The sequence below is a fragment of the Syngnathus scovelli genome, chromosome 2 (assembly GCF_024217435.2).
Source record: "Syngnathus scovelli strain Florida chromosome 2, RoL_Ssco_1.2, whole genome shotgun sequence".
NCBI classification, from domain to species: domain Eukaryota; kingdom Metazoa; phylum Chordata; class Actinopteri; order Syngnathiformes; family Syngnathidae; genus Syngnathus; species Syngnathus scovelli.
Window position 1 is genome coordinate 18,191,583 of NC_090848.1, and position 24,439 is coordinate 18,216,021.

General features: G+C 44.4%; 1 protein-coding gene across 3 annotated transcripts in view; it reads right to left on the reverse strand.

The window, feature by feature from the left end:
* Positions 1-24,439, reverse strand: part of nphp4 (nephronophthisis 4) — a 107,558-nt gene that overhangs the window by 52,829 nt on the left and 30,290 nt on the right. For all 3 annotated transcript variants that reach the window (XM_049754895.2, XM_049754894.2, XM_049754896.2), the window contains 3 exons: positions 22,034-22,218; positions 20,268-20,403; positions 51-260 (listed from right to left, as the gene is read on the reverse strand). In XM_049754895.2, the coding sequence (XP_049610852.1) occupies positions 51-260; positions 20,268-20,403; positions 22,034-22,218 (531 nt within the window). The remainder of the gene's footprint in view (positions 1-50; positions 261-20,267; positions 20,404-22,033; positions 22,219-24,439) is intronic.

Sequence of the window (24,439 nt, forward strand, 5' to 3'; positions counted from 1 at the left end):
CACCTTTCTTTCTAGCTGCGTTCAAGCCTTTGTTCACAACAGTGTGATACCTGAACTGTGCCTGAAGTTGAGAGTGGTGCAGCGCTCTCAGTTGTGGCCGAGTTATAAACCATGAGTCCAAGAGGGTTTGGCTTTGAACCCCCTTGTAGTACCAGTTGTGTCTCTTCCCCCTTCCAGTTTGGCTGCTCATGGAATGGGCACAACATCGCCCAACGGAGGCACTGCAGGAATGCTGCCCGGGATGTTGATGTGGCAGACAGCTGTGTGATGGGAAAAGACACGGCAACACAGAAATTACTGACAATGAAATCAATAAGCTCCCATATGCAGTGTTGCAACATCAGTTTATGCAACATATATACATATGTAACATATATATATATATATATATATATATATATATATATATATATATATATATATATACACATATGAGGCAAAAAACAAATAAATAAATTTAAAAAAAAGAGCCTTCCTGCCATTTGTCAGACGCTGTGAGCTGTGTCCACTCAACGTACTGAAAACATGCCTTGCTCGACTCCCATTCCTGAACGAGTGTATGTGCTCAATAGTCTGGAGTTGAGCCACAGGCTAAATAATGTGTGCTGTGTCGTTGCGCTTAATTAACACTAAACTTTTCAAATGGACATGCACAACCAAAACCGAGTGAGGCGGTGATTTGTTGGAAAACATCGAAGCCGCCCTGCGGTCCGTGAGCTCACACGTGAGCTTGTTAGCCTGCAAAATGTGGACCAGCGTTGGCGTCGAGTAGACTGGTGGCCGGGTCATCTCTAAAGCCGGCACGCACTGCGTCAAGCAGAGGAGGACCAACTAATGCCAGAAAGACAAGGTGTGTAAACTTGCCCCCCCCAAAAAAAATGTAATCACAATAATTCAGTATTTTTAACGCTTCCAGCACCTTCAAACATATGTTTAGTGTCAGGAATGAGTTGAGCCAGGGCGACCAAATGCAGCTTGAACCAGGATTTATTGCAGGGAAAAGGAGTTGGAAGGGAGGCAGGTGGGGAACGAACGACACAGACGGGAGGAAGACTCACGGCCAGCAAAACAGACAGACTGACCGACATGAAGTCCCCTTGGACAAGATTAAAATTCTGACCGTGAGCCTTCAGACAGACCGGGGGAAAACCAGATGACACGAACAGGAACACTGGGCACGAACAGGAACGGACACAACAGTAGACACCGACCGGGAGAAACACACGGGCAGGGCTTAAATACACAGGGTAACAATAGGAAGCAGGTGACAGACATTATGGTAACAAAAGGGGTGTGGCCGAGTGAAGTGCAGGCCGAGCGTGCTGTGGCACGGGCGTGACAGTACCCCCCCCACAAGGGACGGCTCCCGACGTCCCAAAAAAGAAAAAGTCCAAGACTGTCCAACAAGAGCCGGGAGGAAATGGGGAGGTGGCCGCATGTCACACACCGCCGAAGGCCGACTGGGTGACGGCCGCTGGATCCACGCCGCCGGAACTGGTGGCGGCCGCAGCATCCGCGCCGTCGGGACTGGATCGGGGGGCGGCCGTGCGTCATGCGCCGTTGAAGCCGACTGGGTGACGGCCGCTGGATCCGCGCCGCCGGAACTGGTGGCGGCCGCAGCATCCGCGCCGTCGGGACTGGGTCGGGGGGCGGCCGTGCGTCATGCACCGTTGAAGGCCGACGGTGACAGCCGCTGGATCCGCGCCGCCGGAACAAGTGGCGGCCGCAACATCCGCGCCGTCGGATCTGTTTTGGGGGGGGGCAACCGTGCATCTTGCGTCGCTTGAACTCATCTCCTTGGCGACCATGCAGCAGTTGCGGGAGCCGGCAAAGGTTTGGTCCAAGCGCTGGTCGCTGTGATGGTCGGTGTCTTCTGTCAGGAATGAGTTGAGCCAGGGCGACCAAATGCAGCTTGAACCAGGATTTATTGCAGGGAAAAGGAGTTGGAAGGGAGGCAGGTGGGGAACGAACGACACAGACGGGAGGAAGACTCACGGCCAGCAAAACAGACAGACTGACCGACATGAAGTCCCCTTGGACAAGATTAAAATTCTGACCGTGAGCCTTCAGACAGACCGGGGGAAAACCAGATGACACGAACAGGAACACTGGGCACGAACAGGAACGGACACAACAGTAGACACCGACCGGGAGAAACACACGGGCAGGGCTTAAATACACAGGGTAACAATAGGAAGCAGGTGACAGACATTATGGTAACGAAAGGGGTGTGGCCGAGTGAAGTGCAGGCCGAGCGTGCTGTGGCACGGGCGTGACATTTAGAGATAATTGATATCACTTTACTGGATCTTTAAGCAAAAACACTAACTGATGGAATTCTTGAAACCAAGCTAAACAAATGAAATGCACCAAAAATATGCGGTATAAATAAAGTCGTATTGTGTTGTATCGTATCGTATCGTATCGTATCGTATCGTATCGTATCGTATCGTATTGTTCAGCAGTGTGCTTCTCCATAGTGATGCCAACTCTGGAGCCGGCCGGCCAGGTAAAGAGGCGCCATTAGACTCCCCCAGTGCAACAAACGAGCGCCAAAACTGCCTGCCATTCACAGCTAAGGAAAACATTTACAGAATGTGACAAATGACAGAAGGTGATCCCATCAGAAAGTGACAGGCCAGGAGGGAATATAGGGAAGCACTTGTAAACTGCGGGCCAAAATGTTGGGCGCAATTGAGCTTCTGGGACTCAGGAGGCCTATCCTGAAAAACAGCTTGAAAATACAGGGGGAAAATTGCTACTGGAAACATAGCGTAAACATAACATTGGGGTCGCAGTTGAGCTGCAAGCATTCATGCCAACATTAACTTATGGAACGTGGCGAGTTTAAAAAAAAAAAAAAAAAAAAAAAAAAAACAGGTACCAAGAGACAACCCACACTAGCATAGGAAAAAAAAAAAAACACAAATTCCACACAGTAAGGTCGGAGCTGATATTCAAAACCTCAAACCTGAGAGCTGAGCTACTTTGAAAAAGGCAAGCCGAGAAAGGCCTTGACAACCCGCTTATCTGATTGGATGGGACACAGGCGTTTAAGCAATGTAGTGTCAGGGAGCGCCACTCTACACCCAACTTTGATTCATATCTGTTTTTATTTTTTTCCTTTCAAATTATTAACTTTTTGTGTGATGAGCTTGTATGTTTTTCCAACCAACCAACCGACCAACCGACCGACCAACCGACCGACCAACCGACCGACCAACCAACCAACCAACCAACCAACCAACCAACCAACCAACCAACCAAACAACCAACCAAACAACCAACCAAACAACCAACCAACCGACCAACTTTTTCTTCCTTTCAAATTGTTAACTTTTTGTTTGATGAGCTTGTCCTTTTGTCCAACCGACCAATCACTCAATCAATAAGCAAACAAGCAATCCTTCTTGGTTTATTATTGAATCAAATTTGAATGGCTTACCCATAGATGTCTGCTTTAAAGAGCTCCTCATTGTTCAATGAATACATTTAGTTAATTGAAAAAAAAAATCGTGCTTCATAATATGAACTCAAAATATGAGTGAGTGCGGAAATATTTGGGGAGCCTGTGTCTGTTTGAAAATTATCACCACTGAAAGTAGTCATCATGTCAGCTATAACTAATTATTGTTAAATGTGCGCGTAATGGTCAGAATTTAACTTGGCAGGCATGTCCTCAATTGTCAAGAACAATTTAGTTAAATAGCACAATCCTGACTGTTTCATTCTAAAAGGGACAAATTAGAGATGTTTATTTCAAATTGCTGTTGAGCCTGAACTAACACACATAAAAATATCATTCTTGCATTTAACATCAACATTTAGCTTATCAAATGTGACACATTCTAGCGCTGCATTAACACACTTCTAATGGCACATCCTTGTATTTGGGTCTATTATTTCCAGTATGAAACTCAACCCACATTTGGATGTGAAAGGCAAAAGTTTAAATTGCTGGAATCTGGGTTGTAACACTCTGTGTGCATATATTTTGATGATTTAATAGTTTAACTCTAGCCCCTAACCTTAAGTGCAAACAATGCCTTACTGGCACAATTCTATTTATTTCCACATTCTTCGGCAGTGCAAAAAAAAAAAAAAAAAAAAACGTGCTTATTTTTCAATAATAATTTATTGTACAGTATTGGGTTTCTAAGCACAGCAAATGATTATTTAAACTGCAATTGTTGCATTCACCCTCTCCATAGGGAACCTTAAATCTAGGTCACACAGAGTTAAGGAAAGCTTTCCCCTGGATGAATATGATTCACAGTCTGCCCCGTTGCACCTATACTATAAAAATCATGGGAAAGTAAAAATAAAAGAAAGAAAGAATACGGGGTGAAAGATTTACACCCTCCAAAAGGGACTGCAGGCTTTTGCTGAATCGATTAATAAGCTGGTCAGCTTCATACAACTTTAATCAATCACAGGTAGAATACACAAGGCGCACAATATACACTACGCAGCGATTCTGATAGTGGCCATTGTTCAAAACAAAGTGAAACCCATCATGGTTCACTCAATACCATTGAGTCAATTTTTTTTTTTTTTTTTTTACATGAAAACCATAAGCATTTGCTACAGGTCATCAGTCAAAAAACAAAAAACGACAATTTAAAAAAAAAAAAAAAAACTATGCCTGAATGCCATGCAAATCACTTTGGTGATCCTGACATAGATGGCAGCATACGTCCTCATATGTGCTGCTGTATTACAAATCTGGAAAGAGATAACATCAGCTCTCTGCATAAGAATGTTTAAGAAAGCGGATGAGAAGCATTTTACTTTGTCAGTCACAGTAAAATGGGGAGCATCAGTATTTTTTGTTGACTCAGTAAAAGCTTATTCCACACAAGTGGACTAAGCTGCCAACAGAGGTGAAGTCAGCCCCTAGTATAAATACCTTTTATTCACACCTTTGGAGAAAGCTTTTTTTAAGCATTTAAAATCAATTTCACTGTCAGTTTAGAAACATACTTTTTTTTTCTTTTACTTTGCTTTTAAATGCCCTTAAATATTTTGTTTGTGCATGTGCGGAATTGTTGTCAATGTACGTTCTTTTAAAAAAAAAACTACATTTGTTAAGATAGTAGGGGCATGCAGCAAAAACTACTCTAAAGAAAGTTTTGGACTTAAGGATTTCTGTATATGTGCAATTTAAGTCATTACGAGTCTAAAAATGGTTTATCAATGTTATTTCATCCATTATAGCTAAGGAACACGAAGGAAGTACCCCCTCACAGGGAGATTTTTTTTTCATGGTTATTTCTTTGTTAATTAGCAAGATAATGCAAAACCTATTAAACAGATTCTCCAAAAGTGCATGTTTAGCACTTTCTTTTCTTCCTTTATTTTGCCTTTTTCTGTGAGCAATGCACGGATCCAACCATTCATCACCGGGCAGGCTGGAGGTGGGGTAGACTCTGGACTGGTCACCAAGCCCATCACAGACCAGATAATAGGTCTAAACAAGCATTCACACTCACATTTACACGAATGATTAATAAAGAGTAGCATACGGGTGTTTGGAATACGGAAAGGTGATGGGGGATACCTGAAGAAAACACACAAACGCATGCTAAAGCTCAGACCTGAGAGCCATACAATGGCAACCAATTTGTAAAATGCTTGAATCCTTACAACTAAACTTAGTTACTAGCAGGTTTAAAAAGACAAAAGAAAAGACATGCTGACTGAGTCAATGATAAATATAGCCAGTTGTTTCTTGTGGGTACCAAAAACTGAACAGACCTATACAAAAGCAGGATGTTGAATGTAGTCCACCAATACTGTATTATACAGGCCATTACGTAGATACTCCAGGGTCTCCATGGAAACTACTGAGAAGGTATTCTCTTTATGTCAAGCCTTGAGAACCATCACAATGATTCCTAAGCTGTTATTTTTCTGTTTGTTTACATATGATGAGACTCTCCAGCGCTTCACACAAATTAAGTAGCAGTGAATTGCAAATCAATATTCAATTCCTATGGGGGAGTTTGTTCGCTTCAGACTATAATTTGACCCTCAACCAGTAAAAGCACAACTCTTTCACTGAATTGGAAAAGCAGAAGTATGCAGCAGATCACAGCAATGACTCAGTGAGAAGTGCTTTCTGCTGTTCAATTATTTAGTTCGGGATTAATATGACACACTGTATGAAATATTCCACATGCATGTTTTCAACATAATATATACGTATGTATATATATATTTTTTACTGTTACAGTTTGAAAATATGCTACGCAGTGAAACCGGTAAAAATCCTAAGGAGCCCAATTAAGTCATCCATGTCAAGCAAAGCAGAAAAGAAACCTTGAGCAACGTGACTGTCTAGCACACGAGCGATCATTCACCTTGTATTATTCAATGAATATGGTACTGTGTAGGAGTTATTCGGGGGCAGAAATGCTGGCTGAGCTCTATGAGAATGCGGGAAACAAAGAACTAATCGGGGGCCCTTTCTACATGGTTGCCTACAGCGTTGGAAAGAGAGCTTTTACTGTCCTACACTTATCGCACATGTTCAGTCGCCTGATCATCAGAATGAGAAAACAGTTTTATGTTCAATACTTGCAAAGAGAAAATAAGTAAGAATATGAAGGCCGAAAGGGGCTGTGAGCTAATCTTAACATTTTCACAACTACGTGTCTTTAAAACATGCATTACATGTACATCCATGACTGAGATCAAGCAAGGAATAACTTATTCATAATCAACTGACGGGATCTCTCAAAAGCAGTGTATCCACATTGAAAGGAAAAGACAATGGGGGAAAAAAGAAAGAATATCCTTTTGAGAAGAAAAGCTCATAGCGGCACGAATCCGCTATCCATTTCAACGCTTCGTTTTTGTACTGGGGAACGATGTGATCTACATATGAACTGCATAAACCTCAGAGAGCTTGGGGTATGAAACAACAGGATTAAAGGAATCTCACAGGGACTGTTTACTTGTGGTTTCAGTAAATAAACAGGGATAAGAGTTTCATTCAAAATGGGGTTAAACTCACATGCAGGCATGTAATCCATGCGCACACAGTCCATGGTTAGTCACACACAAAAGCTGGAGGATGACAATGAGAAGTTGTGCGAGTGGAGGTGGTGTTTAATGGCATTATGATTTAAAAAATATACTGTAGGAACCAGCTCTGATGCTCGCACGTGTTGGCTTGAAGGGTTTGACACGTCCACAAAGTAATTCTAAAAGTCTCATTTAACAATACCAGATGCAGACAGCTTTCAATCGTTTGTAGCAGTAAAATACACTGAGTATTGTGCATCATCTGTTACTTTAGAGCAGAGATGAGAGGAAGCCAATTATGTGTAAGTCAAGTCATTAACTTCTAATTTCACTACACTACAAAAATAGAATATAAGCTAACGAGTTATGGTATAACAAATTAGGTTTAAACAGCTGTCACAACCGTTAACTCAACGTTTTGATGCAAGGAACGTAGCTTGTATAAATGTAAATGTGAATAACCCTGCATATACTTACATGCATACATACATACATACATACATACATGCATACATACATAAATTATATTTGAACAGTTATAAGGTTTTACTCAGCAGAAAAGGACGAAACTTTTAATCGTGCATGCAATTGGGGAGGAATCAGAATAAAAATAGCAGCCTATGGCAAAAACAGAGGAGCACCAATATTTCTCACAAAGTTACACCAAAAACAATAACAGGCAATGTCACTGCTCATGTAAATGCTCCAACAGGCAAAACATTTGCAAGGGGAAGAATCCATTAATCTTGTTTGTAAATGTAAAACACAGTGTTTGAGAATTCTTAGAAAAATAAAATCTATGTTTCAAATACTTGCCGGGTTGGAAATGAAGACTTAAGATCTGTGACCTCGAGCCAGGCCCCCTCAAAAAAAATCATCAAACTTAAGGAGGAACATAAAGGACAATGGGAAAATGGAGCAAAACCATCCAAAGGTGGCAGACTGTGAATTCTGAGTCTAACACAGCTGAAATTCCATTATCCCTGAAAATAGGAGGAAGAGGGAGGAAAAGTCATTAAAGGGTCCAATATTCACCATCTACAAGGTCAAGTACGACGTGTTCCTGAACTCCAAAGTGACACTATTAATGTTAGATATAAAACTTTAGGGATGGAGCTGGTTGCATCTTTTGAAGCAGAAAAGAACTATAGCTCCAGCTTTGTGTTGGATAAAGTGATAAGACACGATGAAACAAAGAGTTTCCTAGAGCACAGCGTGAATTAATCCTAAATTAGGAGGATGTGAGCACTGGGCTTGACAGTTATTACTATTACCGCATGTCTGTTGGGTTTTTCAAGTCATTATTTCAGCCCAGAAGACTGCAGCGGGCACCAGCCCAGGGCTCCTACTACTGTACTCATAGTCTCCACAATGAGAAGCCCTGGAGGGGGGGAGCCAACTCGTGCTGAGATCATTAACTTAAGAGCACTAAACCATTCACATTTTCATCCATCTGCATGAGTAGCTCAAATGAACCCGGCAGGCTATATACTGTGCTGGGAAAATTAGACTTTGCTTTCAATCACGGCTTCAAGGAGACGCTTTTGCAAGGCATGTTTAATGTTTTCACTTCATTAGAAGTTTTGGATCTTGAAAAATTAAAAGAAATGGAAATACAGAATAAAGATAATGACCCCATCTACAATCACCACTGAGATCTTTTTGGAAAATACATGAAAATTAGAAAAAGTCACATACGATTCAAAGGGCTTTTCATTTCTATTTTTAAAACCCCCTGGTTTTGGAAATCATGTCCAGATCTCCCGTCAAAATTCTACACGACATGCAATATTATTAAGACAATCACAGTGCATACAACATTGCTGTATCCTTAGGCGGAAAAATAAGATAACATATTTAAAGTGTGTAACTGCAATCAAGCGGGAGCTGGAGCACGCCGCAGTTTTGACGCCGTGTTTTCTTCAGGTGGTGTATAGCAGTGCATCATTTCTGTCACCTGTTATTGCTTTTCTACCGGAGTGCCTGTTGCATTTATTGGTGGTCATACGTCTTCGCCTGTAGTTACTTTTATACTGTGTTATGCCGAATTCAAGTGACTCATCATAGCAATTGTGCAAAAAGGGCGGACTAAGTCAGTAATTTAGCTTACACAATGTGCACCAATGGTGAGGAAATGCCAAGGCTACAACTCATGTAGACTGTAGTGAGGTTCCACAAGTTTTAACCTGATATAAACGCAGGCTACAAAAGCAGGGAAATTCACAAGAAAATAAATAAGTCGTTAGTCGGGCAATTGGAAAACGAGAGGAAATTAGCACCAAAAGGCCATGTACGATGTTCTTTTGCTTTAAAACTGCACAAGGGACTGAAAGTGTCATGCGGTCGCGTTTATTTTTTCAGTTTTTTGTCTCGTCAATTGTCGTAACTTTACTTCCGGTTTTATTTTGTCATTCCTTCCGTTTCAGTTCGTGTTTCCTTCCTCGGTGTTGGTTGTCTTGTCTTCCCTGATCCCGATTGTGTGCACCCGCGTAATCGATACTAATTGTCATCACCTGTGTCCCCGCCCGTTTGTGTGTATTTAGTCCGTGTCTTCCCCTTGTCTTGTGCCAGTGTGCCTAGCCTCGTCCCGACCACCAGCGATTCCTTGATGTCCGAACTCTCTGAAAGAACTCTCCTTTTTGTCTCGCCGCCGAGCGACGCTTTTGGTTGTGCCTGGGTCTCCAGCGCCTTTTTGTCTCGTTCCCGTGCGACTCCTTTTGTTGGTACTTTTTGCTACACGTTTTCCCTCGAAAGAGGCGTTTTGATTTGTACTTTTAGCCTTTTGACTCGCCACAGTGCGACGCCTTTTGTTTGTACTTTTTGCCCCGTGTTTTCCCTCGCAAGAGGCGCTTTGTTTTGTACTTTTGCTCTGAGTGCTTGCTGGAATAAATCCCAGATAGATACGACTCTGCATCCGAGTCCTTCGCCTTGTCCCCTGCCTGACAGTACACACTGGCCAGACATGGACTCGGCAGAGTCGGAGCACCTGTGCGCCACAGTGCGCTCCCATGCCTCACTGCTCGCCCAGCACCAGAGGGAGGTGGGCGACTTGGGAGAAGAGATCCGAGGACTCGCTAGGAATCAAGAAAATTTCAGAGGAGCGGTCGCCACCCAAGTAGCAAAGCTGGGTCAGCAAATGCAGGAAGTGCTCTCGCTCTTGAACGCGGGACCAGCAGCGACCTCCAGTACACCCGTCGCTTCCCCCGTTCCTTCCCTTGCAAGAGGTCCCATGACTGGCAGTGCCAGACTGGCTCCTCCAGAGCGCTACTCCGGAGAACCCGGCCTTAGCCGGGCTTTTATTACAGAATGCGAGATGAACTTTGAGAGTTCCCCAGCAGAATTCCCCACCGAGCGCTCCAAGGTGGCCTACATGGTATCCTACCTGACGGGAAGGGCCCGCACATGGGCCACCGCGGAATGGGCCAGGGATTCCATCTCCTGTCACTCTCTCCCCGCTTTCATCCAGGCCCTGCGAACGGTGTTCGATCCCATTTCCGCTGACCGAGACAAGGCTCGCCAACTCTGTCAGATAGACCAGGGACAAGACACCGTCGGAGACTACGCCATCCGGTTCCGCACGCTGGCCGCGGCGAGCGGGTGGAATGCGGCGGCTCTATATGACATCTTCCTCCGGGGCCTGTCAGGACCCATCCAAGATCAGCTAATCCCCTTAGATCTTCCCACCGACCTCGACGCCCTCATCGCTCTGGCTATCCGCACTGACAACCGGCTGCAAGAGTGGAGAAAGCACCGACGCAGCAACGCTCCCGCCTTCGTTCCAGTAGCCGGCCCTGACGCTCACCACTCCAGGCCGTACGGGGATCGGCAGCGCCAGGAGCCAGAACCGATGCAGTTGGGCAGAGCCAAGTTAACAGAGGAGGAGAAGTTGCGGCGGCGCCGAGAGGGAAGATGCTACTACTGCGGCGAGCTCGGACACCTCCTTCTCTCCTGTCCAGTGAGGAGGACCCTGAAGGTAAGCGCCTTCTCGGCGGCTCGGTCCCCGGGGCGAGTGCTTCCCAAGGGCAGGATCACCCAGTCGGGAAGAGAGATAGAACTCGAAGTATTAATAGACTCAGGAGCAGACGAAAGCTTGATAGACTGGGCATTTGCTCGCCGGTGCGGGGTAAAGACTGAGCTACTGAACACTCCCGTGAAAGCTAAGGCACTCAATGGACAGGCACTCTTTGAGATAACTCACATAACCGAACCAGTCTCGTTGTCAATTGGCCTCCACCAGGAGAACATACGTCTACATGTCGTGACCTCACCAATGAACCCTCTCGTTCTCGGGTATCCATGGCTTCAACGCCACAACCCCGCTATAGACTGGGGATCAGGGGAAATAACGGGATGGGGGTCCGACTGTAATGATTCCTGTATCAAGTCTAACCCGCGCCCTGTGCCTTCCGCTCCAGACGCGCCAACCCCAGACTTAACCGGGGTCCCTGCGTGTTACCACCAATGGGCCGAGGTATTCAGCAAGGCCAAGGCTACCTCTCTGCCTCCCCACCGCCCGTATGATTGCGCCATTGACCTGCTGCCGGGATCAACGATACCCAAGGGGAGGCTGTATTCTCTCTCGGGACCTGAGAAGCAAGCCTTGAATGAGTATATAGACTCCTCCTTGCAAGCAGGGCTGATTCGACCGTCGTCGTCGCCTGCGGGGGCGGGGTTCTTTTTCGTGGGCAAGAAGGACGGCACCCTACGTCCCTGCATTGATTATAGTCCCCTCAATCAGATCACCATCAAGAATCGGTATCCGCTCCCACTGATGTCGACCGTGTTCGACCAATTACAGCAAGCCCGGGTGTTCACCAAGTTAGATCTGCGCAACGCCTACCATCTGGTGCGCATCCGGGAAGGGGACGAATGGAAGACAGGGTTCAACACGCATCGAGGACATTTTGAATACCGCGTCATGCCATTTGGCCTCACCAATGCTCCCGCTGTGTTTCAGGCCATGATAAACGATGTTTTGAGAGACTGTTTGGACCGGTTTGTGTACGTATATTTGGACGATATTTTGATTTACTCCCCAGATCTGAAGACCCATAGGGTTCACGTCGAGACGGTGTTGCAACGACTCCTGGAACACCAACTATACGTAAAGGCCGAGAAAAGTGAATTTCACAAGAGCACCGTTTCTTTTCTCGGCTTCATCGTAGCCCCGGGCAAAGTAGAGATGGACCCGGCGAAAGTAAGCGCGGTAACGGAATGGCCTACCCCTGACTCACGCAAGAAGGTGCAACAATTCCTGGGCTTTGCCAATTTTTATCGGCGATTCATTAAGGGCTTCAGTGCCACAGCGGCTCCCTTGCACGCGCTCACGTCTCCTAAAGTCCCCTTCCGCTGGTCAGCAGAGGCGGAGGCGGCCTTCCAGGAGCTAAAGAACCGTTTCAGCACCGCTCCCATCCTCACGCTCCCTGATCCGTCGCGGCAGTTTGTGGTGGAGGTGGACGCCTCCAATCAAGGAGTAGGTGCCATCCTTTCGCAGAGGGCCAAGAGCGACAACAAGCTCCATCCGTGCGCGTTCCTGTCTCGACGGCTGACGCCCGCCGAACAGAATTATGACGTGGGGGATCGCGAACTGTTGGCAGTCAAGCTGGCATTAGAAGAATGGAGACATTGGTTAGAGGGAGCACAGCAGCCTTTTTTGGTCTGGACAGACCATAAAAATTTAGAATACATTAAGTCAGCTAAGAGACTGAATTCACGCCAAGCCCGCTGGTCACTTTTTTTCAATCGTTTTAACTTCACTTTGTCCTACAGACCGGGAACCAAGAACACCAAGCCTGACGCCCTCTCCCGTGTTTTCAACTCGGACCCAGAAATTAAGAAGCCTGAGACTATCCTGCCTTCTCATTGCCTGGTTAGAGCCGTGACCTGGCCTATCGAAGGCCGGGTACAGCAGGCCAATGGTAACGAACCACCCCCTAGTGGTTGCCCTGAGAACCGACTATTTGTCCCTGCTCAATTACGATCCCAAGTCATCCATTGGGCTCACACCTCCAGACTCTCCTGCCATCCGGGCATGCGCCGAACGCTGTTCGTAATCCAGCAGCGATTCTGGTGGCCCTCCATGAGGGCAGACGTCAAGGAATACGTTGCCGCCTGTCCCGTCTGCGCCCGGAATAAGAACGCCCACGGCGCCCGCATGGGGTTGCTGCATCCCCTACCCATTCCTTCGCGCCCGTGGGCGGAGATATCTATGGACTTCGTCACCGGGCTTCCGACCTCGCATGGGCGAACCACCATACTCACAGTGGTGGATAGATTTTCAAAGATGGCTCATTTTATCGCCTTGCCCAAGCTCCCGTCCGCTAAACGAACGGCCACCGTGATGATGGACCACATATTCCGGGTTCATGGGTTCCCGAAAGACATAGTTTCCGATAGAGGGCCCCAATTCGTATCCAGGTTTTGGCGGGAGTTTTGCAAGCTCATAGGGGCAACCGTGAGTCTCACGTCAGGCTATCACCCGGAGGCAAACGGACAGACAGAACGTATTAATCAACAGTTGGAGACAAGTCTCCGCTGCCTGGTCTCCCAGAACCCCTCCTCGTGGAGCAAGAACCTCTCCTGGGTGGAGTATGCCCACAACTCCCTGCCCACCACGGCTACAGGTATGTCCCCCTTCAAGTGTGTGTTTGGCTACCAGCCCCCTGTCTTCCCTGACAGTGAGCCGGAGGTGACGGTGTCTTCGGCCCACGCCTTGGTGCGCCGCTGTCATCGCGTCTGGTCGGCGGCTCGGGCCACGCTGGTCCGACAGGGGGACCGGGTAAAGCGGATGGCTGACCGGAGGAGACGTCCGGCGCCCGTGTACCAGAGAGGTCAACGTGTCTGGCTATCCACCAAGGATCTTCCCCACCGGGGGGACTCCAGGAAACTGGCGCCTCGCTTCGTGGGTCCGTTCCCCATCGCCAAGGTCGTGCACCCGGCCGCGGTGCGTCTACGCTTGCCCAGGTCCCTTGCAGTCCACCCCACCTTTCACGTTGGGAAGGTCAAGCCGGTGGTGGACAGCCCGTTGGTGCCGGATCCGGCGCCCCCTCCGCCTCCGCGGACTGTGGACGGTGGGACGGCCTACACCGTCAAAGAACTATTGGATGTGCGCAGAAGAGGCCGGGGCTGGCAGTACCTGGTGGACTGGGAGGGTTATGGACCGGAGGAGCGGCAATGGGTGCCGCCTAGTTATATTTTGGACCCGGGACTTTTTGAGGACTTCTATGCGGCTCACCCTGGGGCTCCTGGGCCGTCTGGGATCCGGCCCTAGGGGGGGGGTTCTGTCATGCGGTCGCGTTTATTTTTTCAGTTTTTTGTCTCGTCAATTGTCGTAACTTTACTTCCGGTTTTATTTTGTCATTCCTTCCGTTTCAGTTCGTGTTTCCTTCCTCGGTGTTGGTTGTCTTGTCTTCCCTGATCCCGATTGTGTGCACCCGCGTAATCGATACTAATTGTCATCACCTGTGTCCCCGCCCGTTTGTGTGTATTTAGTCCGTGTCTTCCCCTTGTCTTGTGCCAGTGTGCCTAGCCTCGTCCCGACCACCAGCGATTCCTTGATGTCCGAACTCTCTGAAAGAACTCTCCTTTTTGTCTCGCCGCCGAGCGACGCTTTTGGTTGTGCCTGGGTCTCCAGCGCCTTTTTGTCTCGTTCCCGTGCGACTCCTTTTGTTGGTACTTTTTGCTACACGTTTTCCCTCGAAAGAGGCGTTTTGATTTGTACTTTTAGCCTTTTGACTCGCCACAGTGCGACGCCTTTTGTTTGTACTTTTTGCCCCGTGTTTTCCCTCGCAAGAGGCGCTTTGTTTTGTACTTTTGCTCTGAGTGCTTGCTGGAATAAATCCCAGATAGATACGACTCTGCATCCGAGTCCTTCGCCTTGTCCCCTGCCTGACAGAAAGACTAACAAGTAACAGTGGAAATTGATTTTTTGCCAGATGTTCAAGCCTCGAATGGCTCCAAAATGCCACCAGCCACTTTGTACAACTGCCGTTATCATTCAAGTTGGGATTTAAGATCCGCGGGAGTGCGAGCCCGACCTAAGTGTGCGGTGACCATCCACAAATCAGCGATTCCATATGCAAACATTATCGCCACTGTCTGTCTAGCTTCTAGGGGAATGCATTCGTCTGGAGAAAGATGGCACTGCTGGCAGATTGTGACAGGGTACGACTCACTCTGGGCCTATCGTGAGGGGAGATTGATGTACTCGGTGGGGGGGAGAGTCTGACATTCATTTTAATTAGGCAGGCGAAATATTGTCTCTCCGGCATATATATATATATATATATATATATATATATATATATATATATATATATATATATATATATATATATATATATATATATATATATAAAACCTCCTTTGCCATGTAATTCAACTTTTCCTCTTGATGTACAATAGGGAAAAAAAGTGCCCTGGGGTAGGCCTGACCGCCGAGGAATGAGCGGCAAACAACTAAATATAACACTTCCAAATCCTGATGACATTACCGTGCTTAAGCTGTTTGATTAACATTTAATTAACATTTACATGGCATTTCACATCAGAGACACAAAATATAACAGGTTTCTTTGAATATGAGGTCAACAACGCTGGGAGATGTTTGTGGGGGATGCAGTGAGATACTATGTGGTCAAGAAAACCAGGACAAAGATGGGAGTCATGGGTTGGGGGGAATCAGATAGTAAACTAGGCTCTTTAATGAGCATGTTATTGCAGGAGCTTTTCACTCAGCAAACATCATTAAGAGCTGCAGGGCCCCCACGATCACTGTTTACACACACAACCAAGAACATATCGCACATTTTTCGGAAAAGTGGCAATACCATGCCGCAATGTACACAGCATGTTACTGTCACCAGCCAATTAAAACGTGGCCCAGAGGAGAAGCTGTATACGGCAACACCTTCAATAAACTTCGCCACTGGCCATGTCACTGCATCCATCTCCACAACCACACGTGTGTCCATAAACCAATTGATCTCTGCTATTTGTGCTGCAAAGGAACGTTTACAGGAATTTATGCATTTAATTAAGGTGAGATTCATTGATGGAATTAGTTTCCTATGCTAAGTCTGTTGTAAACTGGGTGTAATGATTTGAATTTTGGTGGACAATAACTTCACTCACGCGAGTGCACATAGCTCAGCTCTCACACTTGTGAATGTTGTTTGTTACGATATGGCCCATGTGATTAAATGCCGATACTGCAGAGTGTAGTCTGTCTTTTGCACTTGCCCACAATCCGCAACCTGTGATTTAGGACAGAACTTAAATTGTCACATTTGTATTGAAAAGGTGCTTATCGTGCTACAACTACTGACCTGTTACGACTACACGCCTGAAATAGAGTAAGGTCTTCCTGGCTGCCGAAATGAGTAGCAATACGGTTGAATTCAACATTACAAAAACGTTATAACGTGTCATTAAGGAGGTTAGAATAGGTTGTTACAGTTGGCTTATACATTTGAAAAGATGGAAGAAGCTCTACGCATCAGGTGCTGTATTTAGACTTGTTCATTTGTTTTTTCTTTCTTTGGTTCAAACAAGTTTCTGAAATTGTTTAAGTGCCCTCCTCCTTACTCTCCTTGAATGTCATTCCATGTTTAAACGCCATTTCGTGGCACACAGTGAAAAAACATCTAGCTTCTATGATTTTTTTTACACTTGCCTTGAAGCATAATGTCTGCAGCAACACATCCTCCAGTTTTCCGACAGTGATTCATTGCACAAATCACTCAATTATATTAAAATTATGTTCTGCTGCCACCCGAACGTCTGACTTCGAATTTGTCATTTATAATCAAAACCAGACTGAAATAGAGGATGACGACCTTTTTGCTATTCAGCGCACTCAGTGAAAAGAGGCTCGAGTATTCAGCCTACTGATGAGTCTGTTTTCAATGTGTTGTAAGGCTGCCTTGTGTACCAAACAAATGATAGAGATATTGCTCTCAGTCCCATTCTCTGTCTGAAGAAGCAAGTAAAAGTAAAAGCAAAAGGGCACAATAAAGAGGAGTTTGAAAGGTCACATAATAATGCTTGGACTTTCTTAGACAGGAATCAGAATTTGCTGAGCCTCAAATCCAGTCAGGGTTGAAGGTGAACATATGATGTGCTTGACAGGCACATTCATTAATGATTTGCTTAAACGAAGAACCCATTTTGACAGGCATCAAAAGCTGTCACCATCCAAGTTTGAGAGAGTTGTCAGTTATGTTCTGAGGAAGGAACTTGGTGCTTGCTAGTCTTTCAAGCACAAAAGACAGAAATGAAACAAAGTGGACCTTTGGAATAGAGGTCAAACAACTTACATTAAATTGAACGCAAAATAAGCAACAACAAAAAACGTTTCTCAGTCCATACGGTTTCTTTTTTCTTATATGCGATTTAACAAGGGTAAAAAAAGATTAGAAGCCCAAAAGGAAAACTATAATGAAGACAATAGAATGAAAAAGGAAAGCGTTACTCCTCAGAGAAATCAATTTGTTTTACGGTAGAAAAGATGTATACCACCTTTTATACTTGCACGACGATCAACAATTGTAAAGTGTAAGGTGAAATTGGAACCATAAATTAGATAAATTTCCATTATTTCTCAGTGAGAAAAATAATCCAGTTTATTTTTATGTACTTGTGTACCGTTAGCTTCAAAACCAACAAAGTGGAGGCAGTCACTCATTCCTTGTCTCAAAACTTTGGATGAGTGCAGCTATCTCTTTGCACCATGGCAAATTGTGTTTTGGCAAAAAGACAAATTTATCCATTTATCTTCCAGGGTTCCATTAGTGATGAGCTAATGAGCGTCATCAAGAGCAAAGCAGACAGCAATACGCCCCAACCTTTTGACTAAGACCGCATACAGTGTGATGTAATTGATAGGCAGCATCAAGCACAAGAGTAGGAAAACACTTAGTGACACATTCTCACACTAAGTGCAAGGAGCATATCATATCATCTGACATGGAATGATAAAACCAGGGAGGGCAGGCCAGATACAGAAAAAAGAATCACAACAAACAGATGACACAAAACATAAACAAGACAAAAGAGAAAAAGAGCAGGAAAAACATGAGCCAAAATCGTGAAAATGAAACAACAAAAATCACACAGTGACGAGCTCAGGCTACGCATTGGACCCGAGAGAAAAATCCCAAACGGTCACTGTTGTAGCTGATTATGAGTTGGAAGTGTCGTATTCTGTGTAGTGACATAACCAAAGACTGCTGATCTGGCTGGCATCTTGGACGCTTCAGGACCACCACACAGAAGGTATGGTGTGTCCAAAACGTTTTGGTAGGGAACGAGGATTTTTACATAGTGTGACATGGCCCTATAACCTGTTTTTAGACATTGACCATTACTGTGACAAAGTAAAATGCTCATCACTCTCTGATCCGCTTACATTAGTAGTTATCTTTTCTGCTCAAACTATTGGCACTCACCGGGATCGTGCAACCATTTTAATGATTACTTGTTTTTTAACAAAAGAACCAAAGGATTTATCTTTTTTTCAATTTGATGTATTGCTTAGCAGTGACAATAGAGGCATTATAGTCTCTGCTATTCTATTTTATTTCAAATACAAAGGTATGTGCTATTCTGTTGTGGTTATAGAACGTTTTTCGCTGTTCCGCAGCATTGGCAGATCTATTGTACGTATTTATTTATTAGTTTAGTAGTACTTCCATTCAAAGCTACACAGCACAAGCAATTCAAAAATAACAGAGCCAACAGCCAATACTCATCACCATTATGAAGTCAATTGGACATTGACTGAGTGGCCTTGGAATGCAAACACTAAGTGAATTGCTAGTCTGTTGTACCTTTGCAAGAAAACAGCAGCAAAACATTGATTGTGTCAAATGTTGAGGCTTAAAAACACATTTCAACAAGGCCTTGATTGGTATTTGATGACGTAGTAGCGGAAATCAGAGCCAGTCCCGTGCCAAATAAAGTGTAAAGAGTTTCAAGCAGCGTGAAGTATTGTTGCCTGCCCTGAAGGCAGAGCTCAGCTGAGTCCCTATTAAAGCAAAGAAAAAAACGGTGTCACATCTGTGACAGCTTTCTCACAGCACAGGGACATGAAGAATGTCCCATCACACTTCTCAAGATAGTTGAGTGACACATGACGCTTTTTTGACACCGTGCAAGCTTTATCGTCAAAACTCACTGTGAACCTGAGTGTGATTTCAGGCATCACTCACATCATCTCCAGGAGGGAGCGCTTATCTTGCTCTTATCACAGTACACCCAAGGCAGACTGCTGATTAGAATTACAACACATGCATACAGCAACACAAACACTCCACTACCGCACACCACCTAAATGAAGCACCTGTAACGTCCCTCAAACGTCCAGGCCTTGGAAGGTCACAATGGTGAGGTCAAATGATTGCATCTCATTTGCTCACCCAGACAATCATTATTTACAAAGCAATTGTTTGTGATGTACTGTAGATTACAGTATTCATTTTAATGCTCTCCGCTTTTTGAGATACTTATTAGAGACTCATTGTCATTTTTGAATTGTGTTTACCTCATCTGCAAATCTAACATTGATATTTGGAGGAGGGGAATGTGGAGCACAATTTTAAAACTGCTCATAAAAGCAACAACACCGACTTCTCTCTGAAAAGCGAGCTGTGAAAAGGCAAAGGTTAAAGAACTGAAATGCCAGTTGATATATTAGAGCCAGTCGCTATATTCATCCGCTACCCTTTTCGGGAAGATACTGACGTTTATTTACTCCCATCAAAAATTGCAACACTTATTCATATGAACTCGTCTGGAGTGGAAGATGTTGACAGTTGGAATTTACTCACAGAGCACAAGTTTGCCAACATGAGGAAATGTGCCACTGGCATATAACGGCATTCAAAAAAAAGTCCTAAGTGATTCAAGTTAGCCCAGTTTGTCTTCATAATTGTGGCATTTTACTAATTATCTCCGTATATCTTCAGAACATTTTGGTTTGCTGGTAGCAAAAACAAAAAAAAAGAGGTTAGCAAAAAAACACGTAGTGTAACTCAAATTTATGTCGCTAATTTTACTACCTGTCAACACACAGTTTAGTTGATATACTAAAAGAGCATAAATTGGTCAAATTGCACATAAATATGTAAATGAATGACTAATGTAACCTGTCAAGTGAGGACAAGTTCTGTTCCAATATTTTTTTTATTTATTGTCTTTAAGTGTGTGCCATAAATACGGTGCATTTATATCCCTCTTACCATTGTCTCTCGGACAATTGGAGCAGAGAAGACATACTCCAGCTGAAAGACAACTGCTATAGCTTGGTGATTGATCAGCCTGATCTCCAAGTTGCTGCGAAGGCCGAGCATCTGGGGGGCCAGTGATCCTGCCGAGCTGAGGATATTTCCCCCCGCACACCACACACACATGCACACACACACACACACACACACACACACACACACACACACGCACACACACACGCACACACGCACGCACACACACACACACACACACACACACACACACACACACACACACACACACACACACAGGCATGAAATGAAGGTGTGCCAGCCAAACAAGTGATGATGCACAACCATTGAATTAAATGACAACAGGTCCCTTCATTTAATACAGCTCCAGTCATTAAAAACATAAATCTTTGCATTGAAGATTTAACACTTGTTTGCTCAGTGTACCTTGGGAATGAAGTGGTATACTGCGTAAGATGTGGAACAGCACTCCTCATATTTGCTATTTACAGTTTGCATACTCCTTAGGCAAGATTAAACAGTAAGGTTGCGTCAAGCAACATTTACCTTTTTTACTACATAAACCCCAGAATATCATCCTATCATTATTATTATTATTATTATTATCCATCCATCCATCCATCCATCCATCCATCCATCCATCCATCCATCCATCCATCCATCCATCCATTATCTGTACCACTTGTCCCCACGGGGGTTGCTGGCGTGCTGGAGCCTATCCCAGCCGTCATCGGGCAGTAGGCGGGGCACAACCTGAAATGGTTGCCGGCCAATCGCGGGGCACATAGAGACAAACAACCATCCATGCTCGCACTCACACCTCGGGGCAATTTGGAGTGATCAATTGGCCTACCAAGCATATTTTTTGGGATGTGGGAGGAAACCGGAGGACCCGGAAAAAATGCAGGCACAGGGAGAACATGCAAACTCCACACAGGGAAGGCCGGAGGTGGAATCGAACCCGCACCCTCTGAACTGAGGTGGACATGCTAAAGATTATTTAGATTACGTGGTATTATATACACTATTATTATTATTATTATTATTATTATTATTATTATTATTATTATTATTATTATTGCTATTGGTTTCTCATTTTCTGATATGTGGAATCAGAAGATTACCAGTAATAGGTATCATCATTATGATTACAAACATACTTTGATTACGACAATACTGTCTCATTCACATAATATTGCAGCTACATAACTATTACGTGAAGACTAGCGATGGGACCCAATTAAAAAAAATCTGAGAATCAGATAATAATCATCTGTTAATCACATTCAAATAAAAAAAATATATACAAAAACTGATTTTTGGAAAAAAAGAAAAGGCATTCAGGTCCACAAAGTGAGCAAATTTACACTATTGCCTGCTGTCTAAGCAAATCAAGATAAAAGGATTAGTCTGTGGGCTTGCACTCATCGCCGCCAGTAGATACAGAGACCTCTTCTTCATTTAGTTGGCCTATTGCTGCATTACATCAGCATGTAAGCATGTTTTCATGAGTGTTGACAGCAAACAACCATTCGTCTTTAGGAAATCCATGATACCAGCGAAAGGTGTGGGCACACTTTCTAACGGATTAATAATAGCTCTTTGTATTTGCCTCAGCTATGAGGCCTTCAACAATACAGAAAATTTAAAAAAAGCACAGAGGGGAATCCTCTTAAACATTATTGCCCAACAATTTCACTGACAAAGATATGACACCTGTTGTTATGTCATGTAAAAGTCTTTCTCACCCGTCCTTGGTCTGGGTATTATGTTTGGAGACGCTGTCCACTCGTCCTTTGACCCCTGAGCATAAGGGCTCCAGCACCATTATTTGAGGTGTATCAATGAAACACCAGCCGTTGTGAACCCCAACATGAAGCCTTCTTTCCTGGATGACAACCGTCTTGAGTGAGCTCTCTTGGCTCGACTGTTGCTGAAAAATAAAGAGGCAAAGTAGACAGTAACTAACATAGTTGAAGAAAAGCATCATCTACTCGACTACTTCTCCTATGAAGGTGTTCATGCAGAGGACTGATTTCTAACCATATTGGCATTACTGCAAAAACATCCTGTACGTCAATGTGCGACATGATCTCGGTGCAATTTAAAGTTGATCTTCGAATGTCAAACACAATTTGCTGCGGGGTGCTGGCGACCTCCTCCAGGAAATGATGAAACTAGAAATAATAATTGCCAAGGTCAGCGAGTAGCTGTCATGAATGTTTTATTAACATTATTGGTATTTTTACTCACCCAGCATCTGCTGGGATAGGTTTCTGCTCTCCCTTGACCATTACAAGAATAAATGTTTAAAACGGACAAGTGTAAAACTAAGTTACCGTAATTTCCGGACTATAAGCCGCGACTTTTTTCCAAAATTTTGAACCCTGCGGCTTATAGTCAGGTCCGGCTTATACAAGATTTTTTTCGTGACTTTTGTGATGACTTCATCACTTTTACACACTCGTAAAAAGGCTGTGGACCACTGTTGTGCGGCATCTTGAAGAAAAAAACAAACAACAAAAATACTATTTTGAAACACTACTATGGCTGCTGCTTATTCTGGCTGTGTTGCTTGTGACTATTATGAGCTTTAGTAGGAATGCACGCTAGGTGACCTGCGTCAAAGGGCTCTAAACCCTTTCTCTTACTCTGCCATGTGACTCAGAGATTACACAAAGCAGTGCACACTTCCGTGTTGCTGCGGTACTACTGCTGCGTCACAGGCAATGTTTAGAAAGACATGTTAAAGTATGTTATTAAAACTTTAAAAAGGCTTTCTGTGTACTGTCTTTCTTTGTAAAAAACTCGTGTGCACGTGCGGTTTATAGTCCGGTGCGGCTTATGTAAGAAAAAAACTAAAATATCCCCGAATTTTAGCTGGTGCAGTTTATAGTCCGGTGCGGCTTATAGTCCGGACATTACGGTACTTAACATCCAAACTTTGAGGTCTGATCAGTCATGCTTGGCAAATCATTTTTTGAGATGAGAATTGAATAAATGCAAACAAAACACAAAATATTGATTAGTGCATCAAGTCACAGACTTTGGAAAGCACAGTTGAAGGAAATCCTAAAAAAATTGGATGTGTTGTCTAACACGAATTGAGCTAGACCTCACAAAGCAAGGAATAAAATTGTGTGTCTATGTACAGTAAAAAGGGTGAATTCCAGCAAGATGTTTTTCGAGCAAGATGCTTAAAAAGTAAAATATCATGTGGACGGATGCCGGTAGAGACCGTGACTATACCTCCATCCTGTTCCCAAACAAATTTATACAGACTGACTGTCACCTTTCAACCCAGAGTACTCAGCTCCCCTCACCTTCGACTTCTCTGCACTTCAATGTCGACACATCTTCTACTCCCATACTCTACCTGCATCCTTCTTTTCTTGCCATTAGCTCTTCCCGTCCCTCTTGCTGCGCCAGACTTCTCCACATCCACCCACATCTTTGCAATCAAATTAGCATTTCAAATCCGCCTCTCTGTCCTCTGTGTCTCTTCCAAGAAGCAACAGCAAGGTCCTATTTGCCTTGTTACTCTACAAACTAGATAAAACATGTCTTGCTTTCTTGAAATTTACAGCTCTGCTTTGACAGTCTCCATTATTCCTCCCTCTATTTACGACTAACTACCTTTGTCTTGTTAGCGCTGCTCATCATCTTACTGAGCAACGGTTGAGTGTACAAAATTATTCTGTTATTTGGGGACACTGGATTTGGTCCTCTTGACATAACTGCGAATGATGCTTTCATTTAACTTCTTCCATTAACACCTCTTATCGCAAGTTCTGTGGCGGTGAGAGAGAGTCAGGCAATCAAAATGGATATGCCAAGGTTTCATAATGAATACCCAGCAGGCCTTGTCTACAGGGCCACTGCGGTGCCTTTTGTCAAAGTTGTCGTTTCATTTTGTTATATGATGCGGTGACTCACCATGGTGCATATGGGCTGTTTAAAGCATGGCAGCTCTCATTTGGCATTGGGGGTGTTATGTAACTGTCTTCCAGCTGGATCGCATAGGGTAGACTCTATCCAATTAATGTTTTTCACCTTTGCCAAGTGCCAGAGCTAAAATGATCGCTGACAGGAGACTATAGCATATATATCAAAACAAAAATAGCTCAACTGAACATACTCTCGGACTGGGCCAC